Raw genomic sequence first — 22,344 nt, forward strand, 5'->3', positions numbered from 1 at the left:
CACAGAGTGCTATGAATTTCAACAGACCTTGCATCTTGCAACATGTACTCATAAATCTAATAAAAGTTTCCATATCAATTGTGATCACAAGTCTGTATTGATCTCTTGAAGTCTATTTCTCAAACACCAATTTTTTCAGAACTTTATGTTCCAAGATAATCATAGGCAAACTGACATATATATTTACACACACACACACACACACACACACACACACACACACACACACACACGTAAATAAAAAATATTAAAGGAAAAGAGGCTATGTATCTTAAAGACTCTTCTGTCACAGTGACTATGTCTTCCCACATTTCCTGTTTTACTTATTTGTTTGTTTGTTTGTTTATTATTTTAGTACTTTTACAAATTTGTAGAGACACCAAGCTGAGGCAAGCCTGGAGATACCGGAGGTTGGTTCCCCTGTTCTATTATACATTTCTTTTTCCTTGTATTTCTTCTAAAAAAAATTTTTAATATATAATAATAGTTATTTGAGCGTTTTGTTCAACATGGTTTGATCAGATCATATTCATCTCCTCTCCCTCCCTTTCTTCCTTCGCCCTACTGTGACGCGGAGAAGATAGAATTCAGCTTTGGAATTTCTAACACGTCAGCCAACCTCTCTATACAGACGGACATTGGCTTCCTACATGGGAAGTAGTGTTCCCTGCAGAGGTTGGAGTGGCAGCTCTCTTAGCCACAGCGTTAGTCACTTAAGACCACGAAGTCCACAGCACTGTATCAGATAAACCATGGACCAGGAACTGGAACACGCACAAGGCAGCATGGAGGAGGTGGAAGAGGAGAATGAGGCGATGAAAGAGGAGAATGACGGGGACCATCAGTGGCCTGTGGGTCGCAGTAAAGTATCTCCGTTCCTGACAACACTTCCCACTGCCATGATAAAATTTTCAAGTCTCAGAAAAAGTAAAATGCCTGTCTCTTCAGACACCACGAAGTTACCAGATGCTAAACGCAGCGATTTATTGGAGGGGCCCTTCGGCTTGGGCTCTCTAGTTTTCCCTTCTTTACAGCGTTTCAACAACATTAACTTCTTCCTCTCCGTGTACTGTATAGTGGTCCTAGCTCAAGGTAAGTTGGAGGAGCAGCGTTGCTCTGGTGAGTGGAGTAGTGAGGTAGACAAGGTTGACATGCGGCAGGAAGGGGAGGGTCCATGACCAGACATGAATGGAATCAAAATCAGCTAACCCAATGCTTGGTTGTTCCTTCGGGTCTTTTACCTCACTCAGGTCTTTGGCTGCCCGCCGCCTGGCAGGGTGCACTCCCATGCTCTGATTCCCATTCTGGTCTTCAGATACTGAGCTGATGAGAAGGTGGTGTTCAGTTCCTGTTACTTGATGGCCAACTTAAGTTCTGGGTTGAGTCTTTGGGGGATTAAAATCAAGTTGAAAACAGCATTGCCATCATGAGGTGGTTTCAGTTCACAGTTTTGAAGCACTCTGGCAAAGCAGCCTTCTGTCTGGATTTTGTTTCCTCATCATGCGTTGAGGGATGGTGAGATTTTACCGGGTCCACATCGCAGGAAGAAACACAAGGGTGTTTTTATTCACATTTTTGACTTTTTCCTCCTACCTCTTCGTCCTCCTTCTCTTCTTCTATTATTTTAGTCGCATACTGTCATTAATTATTTTTGTTAATTAAAAAAAAATCCACTGGATCAGGCCCTCTGGATAAGTGAGACAAGTCGATTAGCTTGAACTGTTTGGGAGGCCCCCCAGGAAGTGGGACCAGGACCTGTCCTTAGTGCATGAGCTGGCTTTTTGGAGCCTGGGGCCTATGCAGGGATACTTTGCTCAGCCTGGGTGAAGGGAGGAGGGCACTGGACCTGCCTCTACTGAATCTACCAGGCTGAGCTGAATCCCTAGAGGAGTCCTTGCCCTGGAGGAGATGGGAATGGGGGTAGGTTGGGGGGAGGAGGGGGTTGGCGAGCGGAAGGAGGGAGGACAGGGCAATCCGTGGCTGATATGTAAAATTAAATTATATATATATATAATCCCACTGAGCTCCATCAATCCACTTTGGAACTTCCTTTTATTTGCAAGAGGTCTAGTTAACTTGGATACTACACTTGCCCACTGCCTTTGACCTGACTCTCTCATGTATCTGTTGCCAGTGAGAGGCTTGGACACTACTATGGGTTCCTGGTTTGGGGTGGTGATTTGGGCGGCAGGAGAAATACTGGGTGGTTGGAGTTGTTGGAGGTAAAGTAGGGAACAGACATTCTATCAACAGCAATCACGGACGCTTCAGCAGCATCTTGCTTTTTGGGTCCAGCTGTGACAACTGTGATGCTTGGGTTCTCAGAACTTTAGGAAGAGTCTGGACTCCCGGATCCCTGCAAGCCAAGGAGGGTTTGAGGTAGTTGGACAATACCAGCTGTGGATACTGCAGCACTGACTTGTGGTCCAGCCCCTTTGCAGACATATCATGAGTTTTAGTTTGTAACTATTTCTGTTTTCACTCCAAGAAATGTAATATTTTTTATAGCTATTCCCTGTATCAAGTTATTTTTATTTCATTTAGTACGCTTTTTTCCCTTTCTTTACATGCGGGATGATGGTTGTATGCACATTATGTTATCATTTATTTAATGTTTAAGAATATGAAATAATTTACATTGAATGTATACATTGTTTTTTTCAAAAAGATTGAAAATGCTCAAGATTTTAAACTTCAAGCACAGAATCCAAGCTATTGAACAATTCTAGCTATGGATGGTTATATGCACATTATGCTATCATTTATTTAATGTTTAAGAATATGAAATAATTTACATTGAATGTATGTATTTTTTTTTCCAAAAAAGATTGAAAATTCTCAGAAATGTTAAACTTCAATTGGTCTAAATTAAGTTCTCTTTGAATGATTATAATGGTAATCTGTTTCGTCTATTAAAATGTGTTATATTGCCTTTTGTCTTTCTTTTGACTTTTAGGTTTTATATTTGGTTTTATTGATTTGAGTATTGGACATTTTGAGAAGGAATTTTATCTGTCAAGGCCAGAGAAAGTTATATTGTCCTCCACTTACGATTTTGCATCTTTACTGGTAGCAATACCTGTAGCGTACTATGGAAGTAGATGGCACAGGCCAAAATGGGTGGCAGCTGGTGCCTTTTTAGTGGGACTTGGATCCATTTTCTGTGCTGTTCCATACATGAAATATGAAATTGTAACAACACTAGAAGAAGGCGAAGGTGAGATTTTTCAAATACACTCTCATATTCTGAATCAATTGTTCATTTAAATCGTTGCTTCAAGGAATTTAAAATAGGTCATGATGTATGTCTGTGTACCATTCTTTGTTTATTAACCATGCTTATTGACTGACTACCTGTAGCTCTCTGATTTATCTCACAGGTGAGATGACCTTAGGAAAGACTATTATGGGATAATTTGCAAAATTATTTCTTTGATACAATCTTATGTGTGTTAAAAATCTCTTGAGAAGTCCAGTGGTTGATTTTAACTTCCATAAGATACTTGAACTACTCTCTTCACTCCCTTTGTAGCACAGACCCACATAAGCTCAAACACAGGAAGGAGCCTACACATACAGGAGGGTCAACTTTTCTAGTTACTCTTATCTTTGCAAAAGTTGGACGCTACTCTTCGACGACCCTTTGAATCTATAAAGATAGTGGTTTGTCAGGTTTTTTGTAATGGTTTATTTTGTAATCATTCTGCTAGTCCTAGTAAATCTACTTGAAAAGTCTTTGGAATATATTTCTAACATCATTGTCCCAGATCTTTCCTCATCATGTACAGGCTTTTTGTGTACATGATAAGTTGGGTTTTAACAAGACGGGATTAATAAGAGAGATGTATATGTGTGTATGTGTATATAAATGTTTTTAAAGTTTATTGTGTGTTATATTTATGGTTTTTATAAAAATATTTGAAGTTTGTTTTATAGTATTATGAATGAGTAAAAACCTATAAACAAAACAAAAATGACTTCATTAACCCCATGAATACTTTCAATTGAATTTTAGAAGCTGTTCGTAACTATCTCTATTAGTAGACTCTTAAAGGTCAATTATGATTGTATCATCTCATCAGTCTTTAAATGCACTATGTACCAATTATGAAGAATTAATAATGCAATGAAAGTTTACCTATTTTTTTTAAAATTGAACCTGTAAAGACAGTTGGAACCTAGCTTGGGTTTCCAAATATAACTTTGTCCCATAGCTAGGAACCACCCACAACTACAGTTCTGGGGCATCTGGTACTCTCTTCTGGCCTCTGCTGCTCGCATTGGCTTAAACACAAACACACACACACACACACACACAGAGAGAGAGAGAGAGAGAGAGAGAGAGAGAGAGAGAGAGAGAGAGAGAGAGAGAGAGAGAGAGAGGAGAGAGAGAGGTTCTGCGTTTATTTGTTTTATTTACTCCTTTTCTCCTTCCTACATCTCCTGATTTTCTTTACTGCTCGTGGCTTTTTGTGCTTCCGTTGTGAGTTCCCTGAACCCCTTTGGTATTGTCTGTAGCTTTCCATTTCTGTTCTGTTTTCTGCTCCATGATTCCATCTGTTACCCACAAAGATCACTGGTTTATTTTCAAACGTGTGCCTCAGCACACATGTAGACATCATACTTTACCACCTCTTGAAATAGTCAGCAAAAAATATTATCCACAAATTCGTGAAAATGCTCATACTACGTTGTCATCTTTGTTTTCTAGAACCTGTATAAAGTGACCATCCACACATCTGTCTCAGCAGGCATACTGAGTTCACTTTATGGTGACAGCCATGAGTGCTTACTGCTTACTTAGAATAAGGGCTAACTTTTTTCACTGGCACTAGAGGCTAGTGACACCTGCTCTCTCTGATTCTCCTAGTTGCTATTTCCCGTTGTTTGTAGCTTGTTTTCTTTGCCAACATGACATAGTAAAACCGTTCAAACCCCCTCCAGTGAGTGCTGCCTTCAGCTCTCTTCTCTCATTGTCCCTTATCTCTTGCTTGTAAACCTTGGGAGTGAATCATACACCTTCTCTACCTATGGCAGGCTGCTGCTGAGGCCTGTGGTGAATCTACTGCTGCCAAGTGGAAGTACAAGTATCTTCAAAAATTAGTCTATTCACTTACATGTCTTGAGTCTGTCTCGGAAGGACTTTAGGTTGTCTTACTGATTTCCTAAGATGTCCTGTGTTGGATGGAAAATGATGTCACGGAGGGAAATTGCATTAGTTTCTTTACATTGAAATTTTAATTTATTCGGCCTACATTTACTTATTAGTATTCTTCACTTCTTCCCTCCAGTTAAAGTGAAGGAGGTGGCCTAGAGTGATCCTTCTGTGTGCTCCTGCCTCATGCACTGTTCCGTTACTGATCTCCTTCTATTGCTCTCTGCACATTACGCTTCTTTATCAATTTTCACTAACACTCACATGCAATCAAGTGCTCCTCATTCCACTTCTAAATTTTGAATGCTTGTTTATTTTTTAAAATGAAAATCAAATTACATTATTTCCTCCTTTCCTTTTCTGTCTTCTAATCCCTCCCACATCTTGTCTTCCACGCCCCTCCCATGTTGTTTCTCTCCAACCCCTGACATTTCTATGCTTAGTCACTCTCAAACTCATGGCCTCTTGTTCTCTACTAGTGTTCCACTGCAGTTGAGGATAGAAGAGGGAGGTCTTTTAAATTTCTTTAACATTTTTAAATGTTAATTTTGTTTTTATCTGTTTGAGTGTTTTTCATGTACATATGCATGTACACCATGTGTGTGCCCGGTGCCTGCTGAGGCCAGAGAGGCTGTCAAAACCTGGAACTGGATGCACAGAGGGTTGTAAGCTGCCAATTAGGTGCTGGAAACAGAATCCAGGTTCTGTGGAAGAACACCCAGAACCCTGGATTGCTGAGCCACCTCCCTAGCTCCACATTCTTCTCACTCTTTTTTTTTTTTTTTTTTTTTTTTTTTGGTTTTTCGAGACAGGGTTTCTCTGTGTAGCTTTGCGCCTTTCCTGGAACTCACTTGGTAGCCCAGGCTGGCCTCGAACTCACAGCGATCCGCCTGGCTCTGCCTCCCGAGTGCTGGGATTAAAGGCGTGCGCCACCACCGCCCGGCTTCTTCTCACTCTTAAAGAAGAACAATAGCACATATGCTTGTGGTCTGTCCTCTTTTATCACCTCTTTAAATCTCCTTGTTTTCATACATGATTTTGTGGGAGTTCCTTGATTTTCTACACTTGTTTCTGTGGTAAACATCAACATGACTTTCCCTCAAAATGTTTCAACAGAATCACTTCCATCTACTTGTTAACATAACTCATGCTCTCTACTGTAAGGAAAACTTACTTTTCATGAATTTAGGGCTTTAATCAGTATTTGTAATACTGGACAATTCATATTTCTTGATAGTTTCTCTTTGGAGGCTTGCTATGTGTGATATTTATGTTATTTATCAATTTCCTTAACAGAGACCAATTTTTTATTGTTAAGGCTCAAAAAGATTAGATTTATTATAGAGATGGGAAAGATTTGTTTTCAGATATTCTTCAACAGAAAGCTCAGAAATGTCTCCTTAGGAGTAGCTAAACTAGTAAGTTTAACTTTCTAGAACAAGGCAGAGGTAAATGGGCTCCAAAGGTGCTTTATGATTGTAAATAGCATGAAGCATTTGCTTGATTCTATTCACCGTGAAGTCAAAATGGATTTTGAATACCACATGTCTTTCTTCAGCTCTAAACTATAGCTTGAAATCATGGAAAGGGAATAATTTGACTAAGGTTATAATTTTAGGACTTGCCTGTTTTGATAGAGAGCAAAGTTATACAGAAGTGTCAATGATAACTACTGAAGAAACATGTTAGGCACAACTTGAGATAGTTAACAGGAACATTGTAATAAGGTTTTTATATATTATTTGGATCACATACTAAAAGACATTAGCTGGAAGATTTAGAAGATTAAAAAATTAAGAATGAGTGACTGTCATACACTCAGATAAAAATGGCCCTGCAAGGTCCACAGGGCATTGCAGAAGAGAAAGAAGAATGGAAGAGCTAAATAAAGTGGAGGGTGTGGGAAGTAGGGTGACATGCTGGACTAGTCATGAAATGGCCATTGTGGTCTTGAACGCACAGAAGCTGTAAGTATCTGCACACACATTATCCAAGATAGCATCTGTAAACATCCTGTCCTGGAGGGGAAAGGAAAGCACACTCCCCATGCATTCCTGGAGATTTATGTGTAGCTAGATGTTGTTGAGAGAGGGAGAGTCAGTTCAGCAGCGGTGTCCCCGGCAAGGTGCCTGTGCTTCTACGAACAGCCTTTCACCCGATATGCTGCAAGCAATTCTAATGCAACTCATTGAGTCATTAAAAAAAATGGAAATAGGAGAAGTAGAAGGAAAAAGAAGAAGAAAAAGAAGAAGAAAGAATGTAGATGAGCGGTCTAATTGGGAATAGGGAAACAATCAGTGAGAATACAAGACAAGCAGAAAGAGAAAAGAGATGAAATTGATCAGAATACATCCTATACATGTATTTAAAAGTCATAAACAAACCAATTACACACATCATGGATTATTATATTAAAAAAGACAAGAGAGTATGAACATGCTGAGTTAAATCATAATTTAAGAGATAGCTTCCATTTGCCCTAGAGTTATGTATTATTGCACAGAAGCAAAGACAAATTACATTTCAATAGTGTAATGGGTTTTAATCTTTACTAGTTTTTCTGTGATATTTCAAGTGCATGTTGTAAATTTCACCCAAGATGGTCAAAATAGATATAGTTTAGTATCACCTGATTAGCTTTACCAATCTACCACCAGTATAAATACACAAATCCTATAACTATGTAAGAAAAATAAGAAATAACATTCAAAGGTTTTTAAATATAATGAATAGATGACCATGTAGTAAATGAAGAAATGTTTTGGGATTTTTTGTTTGTTTGTTTGTTTTTGGTTTTGAGACAGGGTTTCCCTATGTAGCACTGGCTGTTCGGGAACTCACTCTGTAGTCCAGGCTGGCCTTAAACTTAGAGAGCTTCCTGCCTCTGCCTCCTATGTGCTCAGATTAAAGACATACACCCCACACCTGGCTGTCTACCTTTACAACTTAATACTTTGTTTTTATAAGCCCATGTACATTTAGTTGTCTTGTTTCTATGAACAAATGCTGACATAACTACTTAAAAGTAGGATAAATGTATTTTAGCACATGGTTTCAGAGTGCTTCATCCATGGTAACTAGGTTCCATTGACTCTGAGCCCATGGCCAGCCAGAAAACTTTCTGTGCAAAGGAAGTCAATTTACTACATGGTACAAGAAAAGCAGAAAGAAGATAGGAAGGGGCTAGGACAAGACATTCCTGTCAGAGACCAGCTGGTGTCTCCCTCTTACAGTTCTAGGAACCTCACCAAATAATATCCACAGGGAATTAAGAATTTGGTACATGAGACTTTAAGGAGAAATTTTATATACAAACCATAAGAGTATATATTACAGAAGGTCGTGAATCTAATAATAAAGGAGTGCGCATGTTTTAATTTAAAGAATGCTAAAGAAAAAACACAGAAATTAACTCAGATAGTTAATTTAATTGGACTTTGGCAATTCAGATCATCCAGGGAATTGTGAGTACTTTTATTTTGGAGCTAAAAATCATTAAAACAGGATGCAAAGTATAGGAAATTTAGTGCATATTGCAGAATGTTTAACTATGCAAAGATGTGTTTCATTTGTTTAACTATGAAAGATTTGCTGTATTTGTTTAATTATGTAAAGATGTGTTGCTGTTTTACATTGCCTGCCTAAGGCACCTGATTGGTCAATAAAAAGCTGAATGGCCAATAATGAGGAGGGAGGTATAGATGAGACTTCTACTCAGGGAGAGTAAGAAGAAGGAGGAACTTAGTTCTGAGGAAGAAAGAAAAAGAGACACCAAGGAGACACAAGGGGCTAGCCAGACAGACATGGAAAAAGCAGGAAAGTAGGACATGCAGAATGAAAGAAATATAAAAAGCCTCCAGGCAAAACTTAGATGACTAAAAACCGGTTAAATTAAGTTAAAAGAGCTAGTGGAACAAGCCTAAGCTAAGGCTGAACATTCATAATTAGTAATAAGTCTCTTTTCCTTTAATTGGGAGCTGGTTATTTGGGAGCTGGTTGGTGACCCAAAGAAAATTCCAACTACAAGTATCTATGTATGTGTAAATGTGTATGTATATAAGCATATCTGTGTACATGTAATCTTGTGCATTTAAACAATCACACTGTTTCTTTCATAGTCTATGTGTCTCTTCCAGTATTCCCATACATTTTCTTTTATTGTGCTATTTCTGTTTAAAATATGACCATCAATTGATTGTACAGCTGCACTCAATGTAAGAATATTAAATAAAATGAAAAAACATGGTGACAGTAGCAACTGCAAATTAATTGTGCATTTAATTTTGAATTCTGCTCAGTAAAATATAATTCTTATCTTTCAAAAGAGTTGTGCATAGAACCGGAACACAGGACAGTGACAGAGTGTAAGGAAACCATGGTACCACACAGATCAGAAATTCTTGGTCTCATCATTTTTGGGCAGTGTCTCCAGGGATTTGCAGCAATACCTATGTATGTCCTTGGTGTGACCTACCTTTACGACCACAGTGCCAAACACTCATCTGGCATCTATCTAGGTAAGTTTGTTCTTTTTTTTTTATTCTAATATGCATGGCCCACTTCGAATGTTCACTTGGTTTCTGTATGTTTTGACTGACACCAAAGTACTGATGGCCTTGTAATGACACTGTACTAACTACTGATGGCTTGTGGGTTTCACTTCAGAATCACATTGATCTACCTAGTTCTGAAATTTGGTACACTACACAAATCATCTAATATCATTGAGTATATTTAGAGGAATATAAAATCGATGTCTCTGCTTCTCTTTCCCTCTGAGAGAGAGAGAGAGAGAGAGAGAGAGAGAGAGCTGAATGCAGTGTCATCTCCTCCACATAGTCTTCTGTAAACTATGCCCTGCATTAAGTAAATATTGATACATCCTAAAATAATCTATCCTCTTTTACTGTAGCAGAGTCTGGTCCTGGTAGAGAGAATGAAGATGTACTTTCACAGAGATATCTAAAAATCATTTTCAAAAATATGAAATTATTTTATACTTTCTTTGAAATCATCTAAAGAGTAAATAGTATGGAGTATGCCTATCATCCTAGCCACAGGAAGACTGAGACATGATGATTATGAGTTCAAAGCCCATGTAGGCTGCATAGCAAGTCCTAGGTCAGCTAGAGCTATATAATAAGAGTATATCTCAAAACAACAACAACAAACAAGTAACAACTTGCACTGAAAAAGTGTAATTTTCCCACCCAAGGCTAAGAAAATCTTTCTAATAGACTATAATAAAGGATATACCTATGTATATATACATTTATAAGAAATGCTTTTGTTTTATTAGCATTCGTCAAAACTGGTAGAAAATACTCATTTTAGTTTTGCTAAACAGAAATTAGACACATGTCAGTACTATATATATATATATATATAGTACTTATATATATATAGTAAATATACACACACACACACACACACACACACACACATATATATATATATATATATATATATATATATAGGCTTACTATATTGTCACCTTCTGCTACTCTGGAAGCTTAGGTGAATAATGCAAAGGTCATTATGAAAATGCATTATCTTACTTTAGTGACATATTAAAGGAAATATAACTTTATTTACATTCATATTGAATATAAATATATACTACCTTAAATATATAGATTAGATGAGATATAATTAAGTTCATAATTAAAATTTCTGATTAGATAAAATACTTGATTAGATTAGAGTGTGTATCACCCAGTTGTACTTTCAGGCAGTACTCTAAATGGCTCACTGACATTGTCCTAGGTACAATTAACATTCACAATCAGACACTGAGTAAAACAGATGACATTTACTGTAAGAACAGGTCTCATTTAAGCAATGTAAAGTCCTATCAGTACAGAGTGACTATTCCCAAAGAAGCAGTGATTGTGGTTCAGGACTAGCATCAACTGCAAGACTAGCATCAACTCTCTTACATGAATTTCCTGTCAGCCTCCTGCCTTACAAATTTGGGATTTATTAGAATCAATTGAAGAAATTATTTACAATTTTCTCTCTCCCTCTCTTTCATCCCCCCTTCTTTTCCTACCCATCTTCCCTCTCTCAATTAGTAGAGAATTGCCTAAAAAACTGTCAGATATCACACATAGTTGTTTTTTATTATGACAAAGTTAGGTTGTGAAGCTATTTGGTGTTGGGTTCATTTTCAAGGTATCAGTGAACTTGTACAAGTACTGGGATACGGTCTGGGTTACACAATTGGATCATCAAATCTTAAGCCTCCAAGCACTGAAGATTCAACAGAAGTGTAAGTCATACTATTTACTTTTCTATTTTGTTTACATCATATAGAATACTTGAATAGATACCATAGCTCATAAATAATATATATTTAGTTAGTAACACTTTTAGAAAAATGTATACAACTGTGATGTGTACATATATGTAAACATAAATACATTTATAGTATGAATTCATATTTTTATTATTTGAAATATAACTAGAATCATTACTTAATGCTCATAACTTTTTTATGTTTTGTTGATTAAAAAACTTACAATATTTATTCAATACAGTACAGTAGTTATAATTATTTGCATGATATCAAGAAGTTTTCATATTACTTACTTAGAGTTTTTAACACGATGTTATGATCATATTCTTCCACCATACCATACTTCTCTCAGATCCTCCCTACCTTCCTATCCACCTAGCATTATAATCTGTCTTTCTCATGCAGTCAACAAAACAAAGACAAAAAATGAAAAAGAAACAACCCCCACAAAAAATGAAAATCAAAACAAACAATAAAAAGATCAATAGGACAAAATATAAATGATGAAACAAAACAAAATGAAAAATAAGTTTGCAAAAGACCCATTGAGTTCATTTTTTGTTGGGCAACTGCTCCTGGCCATACGACCAGCTCTGGAATGTTGCTGTTATGCAATGTAACACACTCTATCATAGAAAACTTATTGTCCCTTTGCAAATGGGCATCCATTGAAAATAGTTTCATGGTTAGGACTGGGACCCCATGTGGAAACTGCAATTCGGATATGCTGTATCAGAAAAGAATCTATTTTCAAGAAAAGGACAAAAATAAGTTACTACCTTAAATTTAGGCAATACAGAAGTATGTTAAGCATCTCAAAAATTAAAATCATGCATGACAAAGTCTGATGATTTGTCATCTTCAATTGAATATAAAAAAAAGTAAGGAGGACAAATGATATTCTGTGAAGGTGGAGGAAGAGCATCAGGAATCAAGAGAGAACCCACATAGCTAGTGTCACAGAAATAATGCCTATGTCTCCACCCTGGAGTGTCTTCCTTCAGTTTTTCTCTGCTAAATTCAAATTTCCAGGCCTTAGAGAAAGACTTTTGATACATTTTAAACTAATTTTTTAGGGAGAGAAGAAAGAATACATTTCCATTCTTGTGCACATGGACCACTTTCTCCAGAACCAGTTTTGAAGGAAGTTTTCTTTTCTCCAACAAGTGATCTCTCTTTGTTTTGAGATTAGATATCTCAAACAAAGGAGGTTTTGTTTGTCATAATCTCTATCCCATTTGTTTAGACATCTATTTCTGTGCCGGTACCTTGCTGTTTTGGGCACTATGAATCTGATGCACAGTTTGAAACTTTGTATGTTGATTTCTCCAGCACTGCATTTGCTCAGATACTCTTTAGCTCTTAGGGGCTTTGAATTTTAGGATATTTATTCTAATTATGTAAAAAAAAATGCTGTTAGAATTTGATAAGTATTGCATTGTATCTATAAACCATGTTCAGGAATATGTGTCTTAGTGAGGGTTTCTATTGCTGTGAAGAGACATCATGACCACGACAACTCTTATGAAGGAAAAACATTTAATTGGAGTAGCTTACATTTTCAGAAGTTCAGTCCATTATCATCTTGGTAAGGAGTATTGCCCCACTGTACTGGCAGATGTGGTACTGGCTACATCTTGATATGCAGGCAGTAGAGCTGAATGGAGTAGAAATCTAAAGAGTGTTTTGACATCAGATATGGAGACGCAGAGTTTGGAGTTCGCCCAGCTGGTTTTCAGTCTTGCTTTGGTCCATTATTTCCTCACTATGCTCCCTTTCCTACATTTTCAAATGATAATGTATATTCTGTGCCATTATGTGTTGGAAGCATGTGATCTGCTTTTTGATTTTGATTTGATAGGGGATTACAGCTAAGAGATTGCATGAATCCCAGAAGAGACTTTGAACTCTAGATTTTTATGTTAGTTTGATACTGCTCTAGACTATGGGGACTTTTGAAGTTGGACTGATGCATTTTTTGCATTATGATGTGACTACAAGGCACTGGGGACTAGGTAGAGGAATGTGGTGGTTTGAAAGAAAATGATTCCCAAAAGGAATGGGACTATTTGGAGGTGTGACCTTGTTGAAGTAGGTGTGGCCTTGTTGGAGGAAGTGTGTCACTGTGGGGGTAGGCTTTGATATCTTTTTTGCTCAAGCTTCACTCAGTGTGACACTCAGTCTACTTGCTGTTGCCTGTATAGCAACATGTAGTAGCTCCTTGTCCAGCACCACGTCTGCCTGCACGCCACCATGCTCCTCACCATGATGACAATGGACTAAATCTCTGAAACTGTAAGCTGCCATGTCAATTAAATGTTTTCCTTATAAGAGTTGCTGTGGTCATGGCGTCTCTTCACAGCAATAGAAACCATAACTAAGACAGTCCATTTTCATGCTATTCTCCTAAATCATGTACATGGAGGTCAATCCAACTATTACTAGTTCCTTTTTTTTCCTTCTTGTTCTTAATGGTTTTTACCTTCTAGTGTTTTGTGTAATTAACTATAGTTTCTTTACCTTCATTAGTTTTTCCCTAAGTCCTTTATGTTTTGGTGCAACTGTGAATGTGATTATTTTCCTGATTTCTCTCCATATGCTTCTTATTAGTTCTAGGAAAGTCACTAATCTCTATACACAATTTTCTATTCAACTTCTCTGCCAAAACTGTTTGTCATAATCTCTCAAGAGTGTTAAGACTGACTCTTTAGGGTATTTTAGATGTAGAATCTTCTCTTTTAATAGATTGGTTTGGTTTGCCCCCTTCCTACATACGTCTCTTTTTTATTTCTTTTCCTCATCCTGCTGGATGGGTTAAGATTTTAAGTGCTCACTTGAGTAAGAGTGCAGAGAGTAGATACCCATTTTACATTCTCCACTGTCAAGAAAATACTTTCAGATTGTCCTTGTTTAGCAGTGTTTTGCAGTCATGGCTTATGTCCTCTATACTCAGATGTGCATGAATCTTTGAGTACTACTTTCTTTGGGGTTTTACTATGAAGAGGTGTTGAGATTTTACCATGGAATTTTTTTACAATTGATATGATTATTCGATTTTTTTGTCTTTGATTCTATTTTATACACCTTATTCACTTTATATACTTTATATTCTATTTTACACAAGTATTCTATACATTTTCTAACAATTATTGGTAATAATGAATTTCATAATAAATTAAATATCCTTATAGTTATACTTTTTCTTCCTTTGTAGTCTGGTCTGCCCCATGACATACTTTTTATTTCTATATTAAATCTCCACTTTTTAATATTCAAAATTTTATTGTACATTTTACTAATTGTCTACAAATCCACACAGAGAAAGAGACACACAGGGATTATTAGATTTTTATCAACTATCAGGGTCTAGTTTCACAAAATTACTCTTTGGGGATAAAGATATGGGTCAGCAGTAATGAACACTTGTTCTTTCAGAGGACCTGGGTTGGGATTTGAGTACATGGTAGTTCACATCTGTCACTCCAGTCCAGGGAGTCCAACAATCGCTTCTGAATTCTGCATAGGGTGTACTACTAACTAACATGCAGGCAAAGCACTCATATACATAAAACAAAATAAACAAACATGACAAAAAGGTTTTAAACATAAGAATTGTTTAAAATAAAATTCTTCTTGATAAATTTGGCATTCTGTTAATGACCAAAGCACTTAGACTTCAGCTAAATTCATATGTCTAGTTGTAATTATTATCACCTTTCCATTAATGAAAACATCAGTCTGTGCTATTTTCCCTAGTCTTTTTCTGTTGCTTGAAGAATTTTTATTATCGTCTCTCTTAAAAATGAATTAGAAAACTAGTGCATGAAACTTTCAGTTTGCCGAGTGTTGCATAGTGAAATCATAATGGTTGTTAGTTTTCAAATCACTTATTTTGGGGCATGAGGAAAATCTTTTGATTTAAAAATGTATCTGGTAACTATGATGACCCTGTCAAAGTTTTGCTTGCATTTAACATTTCATTTTAGGTTTTGCATTTAGTTGAGGTCTCGGTTCTTCTGGGTGTGCAATTACACATAATATAGAACAATTGTATCATATGTGAATGCTATTAACAAAACCATGTAAGTGGATTCAAAATACTAAGAAACACAAAATTCTGGCTATTACAAGCATCAGAAAGCCAGGGGCAGTGATGATCCATGTACTCTCAAGTTTTGGGGGAATTAAGGCCTGGCTTCATATCTTAGAGTGAACTTGAAATTTTCGAAAAGGCTGGGTGTATTTTGATGATAGAACTCCTGCTTACCTGGGCTCAATCATTAGTACCACAATAAATAAATAGCCGTAAATGGAAAATAACAAAAAGGAAAGGTGTAGTTCCTATGGATGTTACGTATTAACGTACATGGGAGCAGATTGTAGAAATGAAGATTAAAACGCTATGGCATTGTGTGTTGATACTTATGTTCCTGAATAATGCCCTAAAAATACAAGGAGTTGCCTCCTCAGTGAATAACACTGTGAACATTTCCACTTTTTTATGGAAGAGAAAGTCTAAGGAACTCATTAAGACTTGCAGGAACAGAGGTCCTCCAATACAAGTTTATGTGGAAGTGAGTATTTTAGTATAATAGCTGGTTAGAGAAGATTTTATTTTTTAAAAATATTTATTTGTATTTTGTAAGTGTGGGTGTTTTGACAGGATATATGTCTGCATCATGTGTGTGAAGGGCCCACAAAGCAGAGAGGAAGGTGCTGAATCCTATGAAAATTAACTTAGAGATGATCGTTAGCCACTGTGTGGGGCCTGGAAGTCAAACCATGGTCCTTGCAAGGAAATCCAGTGCTCACATTTTCTCTCTGTGTCATCTCTGTAGCTCCTGGCTAAGATTTTCCATGGGTGCGGAGCTGAAAAGATTATTAACAGTGTATTCACTGACTTCTGTAGCCCTTATCCCTAAATGATAAAAACAAACAAACAAAAAACCCTTGGTAACTTTAAAAATTATTCTAGGTGTCCTCAGCCTTAAGTAAAAACTAGAAACACTGATAGCTCATAGTCACTTTGTGAAAGAGAAATTTAGCCAAACCCAGCACAGGGTCTTTCATACCCCGTCTTTGCCTTGCCAGCTGCTAAGCTCTGTGAGAAGCAAAGGAAACCTTAAAAAGAATGCAAATGGATCATATACGGAAAATGAAAAGACCACAGAAGTATCAAATGCACTTACACAAGGGACTTGAAGGGAGGGATTTCAGATGATCTGTCACTCCAAGGGTCAGATGCCATATACAGGAGAAGCTGTACAACTTCCAGGGCAAGGCTTCTTGCCCCAGAGGTCCAGGTGCAAGATTCAGAGGACCAAGATAAAGAAGGAAGACTTGGTTTTCCAGGGGTACAACTGTTAATGGAGATAATTTTGACTAGGAACAAATAGGAGCTTCTGTTACCTGAGTAGTGTCACTGAAAAGGGAAGTGGGACAGTTAGGCTCTGACAGGAGCAAAGACACACCATGCAACTGAATATTAAAAACTGACTCATGTCAGCAAAACCCCAAAATTAATAGTGACAAATTACAAATGAATGAAAATTAACAAAAAAATCTCTAATTTAACCCTAACTATGTTTAAATTTTCATTTTTCTTTCTTCAAGGAGAGCTCACAACTTTCTAAAGCGTCAAGTCATTTGGTGGGTTGGTTTTCTTTTTGCCACTTCACTTTCGTGGATCGCATTTATTCCATTGCTGTGTTTTCCATCTAACTTACCCGGTGAGTATAAAAACATTATTAATTAGTTAGAGTAATTCATACCCTCACCTACCATTCTCAAGGCACAGATACACTACATTTCTTTATGAATATGTTTCTCCTGCAGGTATTGCTCTGGGGTACATAGCATCCTAGTGTGGTTGATTTTTTTTTTGTTTTGTTTTTTACCAAATCAAGCAATATCACATCTAAATATTATATTTATGCACTACAAATTCACTAATATACATACATATATATTGTATCACTCCTTATTTCCTTTTAATAATAGCAATTTTGTTTAAAGTTCCTATAATTGTCTTTTATAAATGAACTGAATCAAATCTATTTATCTAGTGTGTTAGTTAGAATTCTCTAAAGTAACAGAACTTATAGAAGTTATATACTTCTATAAGAAAGAGGACTCATTAGAATGACTAAAAGGCTGTGGTCTAGCTAATCCAACATTGGGACTGCCTATGAACAGAAGGTTCCAAGAGTCCTTTAGTTTTTCAGTCCATAAGTCTGGATGTCTCAGCGTGTCTTCACTATACAACGGAACCACAAACAAATAGGTTTGAATGTAGTGAAGGGATGGACTTCCTAGTGAGGGCAAGAGCAAGCAGACAAAGGGCAAAAAGTAGCCTAGGTGAAGTCTGAGCATTCAGTTACTAAAGCAATACAAATGGAAATTACAATATACCTAAACATTTGGGATGCAACCGAAACAGTTCCAAAAAAGGAAAGCTCATCACTATCAGAAAATATGCCAAAAACTCAGTCACATCTTAAAGAAATACAAATGGACAATAAATATTTAAAAAATGCTCAACATCTTTTCCCGTTAAGGAAATGCAAATTAAACCCACATTGAAATTCCATCTCAGCTTGGTTAGAATAACTGTAATCAAGAGAGTAAAGGTTAATGAGGATTTGGGGTAATAAACCCTTACTGCTGGTGGGAATATAAACTTATACAGGTTCTCTGGTGGTTCTTCAAAAGTAAAAAAACCTGAAAAATAAAAGGCTGGAGAGATATCCTAGCAATTAGAAATGCATACTACTCTTGCCCAGGACCTGAGCTTGGTCACAACTGGACTTCAGAAGCAGTTGCTTATGTGTGCTCATACACACATGTGCGTGCATGTGCGCATGCACACACACACACACACACACACACACACACACACACACAAATTTACATATAACTAAAAATCTTTTTTAAAAATTTAAACAAATCTACCATATGACCTAGTTATACCACTCTTCAATATGTATGCCTGAAGGATTCTACCACAGAAATAGCTGTTTATCTTTACTTATTGCCTCACTATTTACAATATCTAGAAAATTGAACCAATCTAGTGTTTATAAGTAGTTTAATGGGCTAAAGAAAACATAGTACCTATGTGTTGTGAGCACAAAGATTCTTACATCCACAGATCTCCAGGGAAACCAAGAATATTATGCACACAGGGTTGTCCTCTCAAAATAATGGACACAAAATCTGTTCTTCCATTCTGAAAGTTAGAAGTTATTATCATCTTAGTGATCTGTGTTATCTGTTTGGCCAGGTCACTTCACCAGGAGTGGAGGTGGCTAGTAATCTAAATGACCCTTACATTATCTGTATAGTCAGGGATGCCTATAAGACCCTACAACAGGACCTGAGATACCCAATATTCCAAATGACCTTTATACTATCCATATAACCAGGGGCTCCTCCAAACTCTCACAAGCAGGAGCAGAAGTGGCTAATATCCCAAATAAACTCAATGCTGTCTGTGTGACTGAGACCAAGTCAGATTCTTCCTTAGGATCTTAAGCTGCAAATACAGGTGGCCTAGCTCCAGAATCCATCTTCTTGGAAGACATGACATGTATCTTGAGTTGAATTTGAATGTAATTATTACCCCCTTGTGCCTCATGGATTGTGTTACACCAGAAAACTTTTTTTTTCCCCAAATTATATTGTTTTTAAAAATGCTGACAATAAACCATTAGGCATCAGACTCTCCAAGATCTGATCCAGGTAAATGGAGTCAATCTGAACCAAGTTTTTATTCTGACTTCTTCATGGTGCATTTCATTGCCTGACTCCCACAGTGACACCTGGCTCACGCACAGTGGAATTTTATTTAGCCATAAAGAAAGACCAAGCAATGAAAAATTTTAAGAAAACTGATAGAACTAGAAAATATTATCTTAAGTCGGACCAGTAAGACTCAGAAAGTCAAATATAACATGTCTTCTCTTCCATATATGAGATATGAATTTAAAACTATGTATGTACATATATGTATGGATGTATGTGCATGCATGTGTAAGTGTGTATGCATGTGTGTGTATTTGTTGTGGAGGGGGGAGTGATGGCAGAACTAGAAAGATGACCATGTGAAGGTCTGACGAGAGCTTAAGGGAAGTTGAATATACAGTAATGAAATACTGATAATACATAAACAAGTGTTGAGACTTAACAGGAGCTAAGGATAATTGAAGGGGAAAGATGACATGTGGGAGAGCAATAGAGAAAAGGGACTAATAAGAACAAAGTATGATGACATATAAGCCTGAAAATACAGTTTTGAAATCAACTATATGATAACATATATGCTTGAATATACAGTTATTAAATCAACCATATGAAAACATATACGCCTGAAAATACAGTTATGAAATCAACTATATGATAACATATATGCTTGAAAATGCAGTTATGAAATCAACTACTTTATATTCTAATCTACAATGTTTAAAAGTAAGTGTCTAACAACTTTAGTAATCAAAGAAATGATGATGGAAACTGTTTTGAGATTCAATCTCTCACCATCCAGATTGGCTCTTATTAAGGAAGTCCTGACTAGATATCCTCCATGACTGCTACTGCACTATTAACAGTACCCATGATACAAAACCATCCTTGACATCCACCACCAGATGACTGGATAAGGGAGAGAAGAGGTTATGTAAGAAGAAAAGATAAAGGGGCTGGGAGAAGTAGAATAAGTATAATGATATGTGTATGAGAGTGAAAATTGTTGTTTGAATCTTAGATGGTCTTTTAATAAAAAAAACCCAGAGCTAGATATCAGGGTGAAAGCTGAAAGATCAGAGAAGCAGAGCAGCCAGCCACTAGTTCTTACCTCTATGAAATCTTCAGCCTAACAGAGTGAGTTCCTGTTACCTCACACCTTACATACCTTTCTCTGCCCTGCCATATCACTTCCTGGGATTAAAGGCATGTGTGCTTCCCAAGCAAAGGCATGAGATCTCAAGTGCTGAGATTAAAGTTGTGTGCCACCACTACCTGGCTTCTATGTCTAATCTAGTGGCTGGCTCTGTCTTCTGATCCTCAGGCAAGTTTATTTGGGTTCACAATATATCAGATAGTTACATTTATTCCTACTATTAACACTATTACATTATTACTATGTATTATTACAAAAAGTTCTCACTTGTTAGTGCTCTAGTAGTACCACAAAATACATTGTAATATATGAAGGTGGGTTTTTTTTGGGGTGGAGTATTTCAGGCCTGTGTCATCCACTCTTAATAATTTCTTGAAAGTGGCTGTTGAATTCTACATTAAACTAAGAACTGATTAATTTGGCCATAGGAAGCACCCTTTCAGCAGTTAAGAGACATACATACTGAACAACTGAAAAATTGGGCCATGCAGTAGTGAGAAAGTTTCATTATCAAACAATTGTCTTTTGCAAAGCACTACTGTAGAATAATTTGCATTCTAAAATATACATAGGTTTAGTTGGTTTAAAAATAATTTACTTGCCTTTCTATGGCAAACTGGGATTACTATCATGTGTACAAATGCATGGTGTACATTGTCTTACTGGCTTCAACATAAGATTGTTTTACTTGTGATCTATAGGTGCACGCAAGCTAAAACTTAGGAGAGAAAAGGGACCACTCACTTTTGACAAGAAGCTTAGATATAAGAAATTTGGACCTCGTTTGAAGGATTTGTTTTATGCTCTTCAGGTAAAGTAAAATACTTTTGTTAATAAGCCAGCTAAGTCATCCTGTTTAATTTTCCTATAGAGTCAAAATTGGCAAAGTGCTTACTAAATTTTAGTGAAAATTTTGGAGTCTCTTGATGAAAGTGCTCATTTTCCTTGTCATGGAAATGAAGAGTCCTTTTATTATTTGTCATTTCTAGGGACCTTTCTAGTGCCAGAGACTGATGATGCACAACTGTAATTTTTAATAGATTTTATATTATTTTGTGTTTATATTCTCTGGAGCACTAAATATGACATTTAACAAGATGACATGAATTGGAAGAACTTCTGTCTACACACACTCCCTCCAACACAAAAAATCACAGTATTGAATACAAAATCTTTTCTTTCTATATTTAAGAAACAGGACTACCATAGCAACAGATACCAGGGTGCAGAGGAAGCCTGGTCCAACATTCAATCCTATTGTGAATGTTTTTTTCTTCTACTTAAAATTTTCTTTCTGTAATATATATTGCATGATTGTAATTTTCACATGCAGTTTTTCTTTATTTTTTGTGAACTTTTCACTCTGGATAGAACTTGCAAAAGTCTTCAAAACACCATCAACTGAGTCTTCCTAACTCACATTTGTATCTCTGTCTTTCCGATTTCCAGTTATTTTTCTCTTTGCTGGAGATATTGTTTTATTACTCATTGGTCTTTGCTAAACATCCTGTTCCTTTTTAAAACTATTTTTATTTTGAAATTAAAATATAACATAGTTTTTCCCTCTTTCTCTTTCCTCCCTTTTTCCCTTCGCATGTACTCCCTGCACCTGCTCTCTCTCAAATATAGAGAACGAACTAGAGGCAACTAAGAAGCACTGAGAGCAAGAAAAATAGATTTTACCAGGGAAGAGACCCCTCTTCCTTTTAAAGTATTTGTTAGCTCTTTGTGCTTCCTCGGTACAGTTCCCTAGATGGTTTGTTATTTGTGTTGTTTGCTTTCTCTAGGTCCAGTTTTCGTCTCTGTTTATTCCAGTCTTCTATGTCACATGTAGATCAGGGAAAGATTTCCTTCCATTTAGTAGGCTACCTACTCATTCTCTTAGTGGTTTCCTTTGCAGGACAGACATGTTTTGATCTCATGAGATTCCACATGCCCATTGTTTATATTATTTCTTGACTCACTGGAGTCACATTTAGAAATTCCTTTACTAAC

General features: G+C 36.6%; 1 protein-coding gene across 1 annotated transcript in view; it reads left to right on the forward strand.

Annotated features, from left to right (window-relative positions):
* Positions 1–752: 752 nt before the first annotated feature.
* The window catches only part of Slco6a1 (solute carrier organic anion transporter family member 6A1), an 83,628-nt gene continuing 62,036 nt past the window's right edge, over positions 753–22,344 (forward strand). The window contains exons 1-6 of the mRNA XM_052749322.1: positions 753–1,092; positions 2,957–3,217; positions 9,481–9,672; positions 11,330–11,426; positions 17,067–17,182; positions 21,051–21,160. Of these exons, the coding sequence (XP_052605282.1) occupies positions 753–1,092; positions 2,957–3,217; positions 9,481–9,672; positions 11,330–11,426; positions 17,067–17,182; positions 21,051–21,160 (1,116 nt within the window). The remainder of the gene's footprint in view (positions 1,093–2,956; positions 3,218–9,480; positions 9,673–11,329; positions 11,427–17,066; positions 17,183–21,050; positions 21,161–22,344) is intronic.

Source organism: Peromyscus californicus, unplaced genomic scaffold, assembly GCF_007827085.1.
Source record: "Peromyscus californicus insignis strain IS unplaced genomic scaffold, ASM782708v3 Scaffold_21__1_contigs__length_65335640, whole genome shotgun sequence".
NCBI lineage: Eukaryota > Metazoa > Chordata > Mammalia > Rodentia > Cricetidae > Peromyscus > Peromyscus californicus.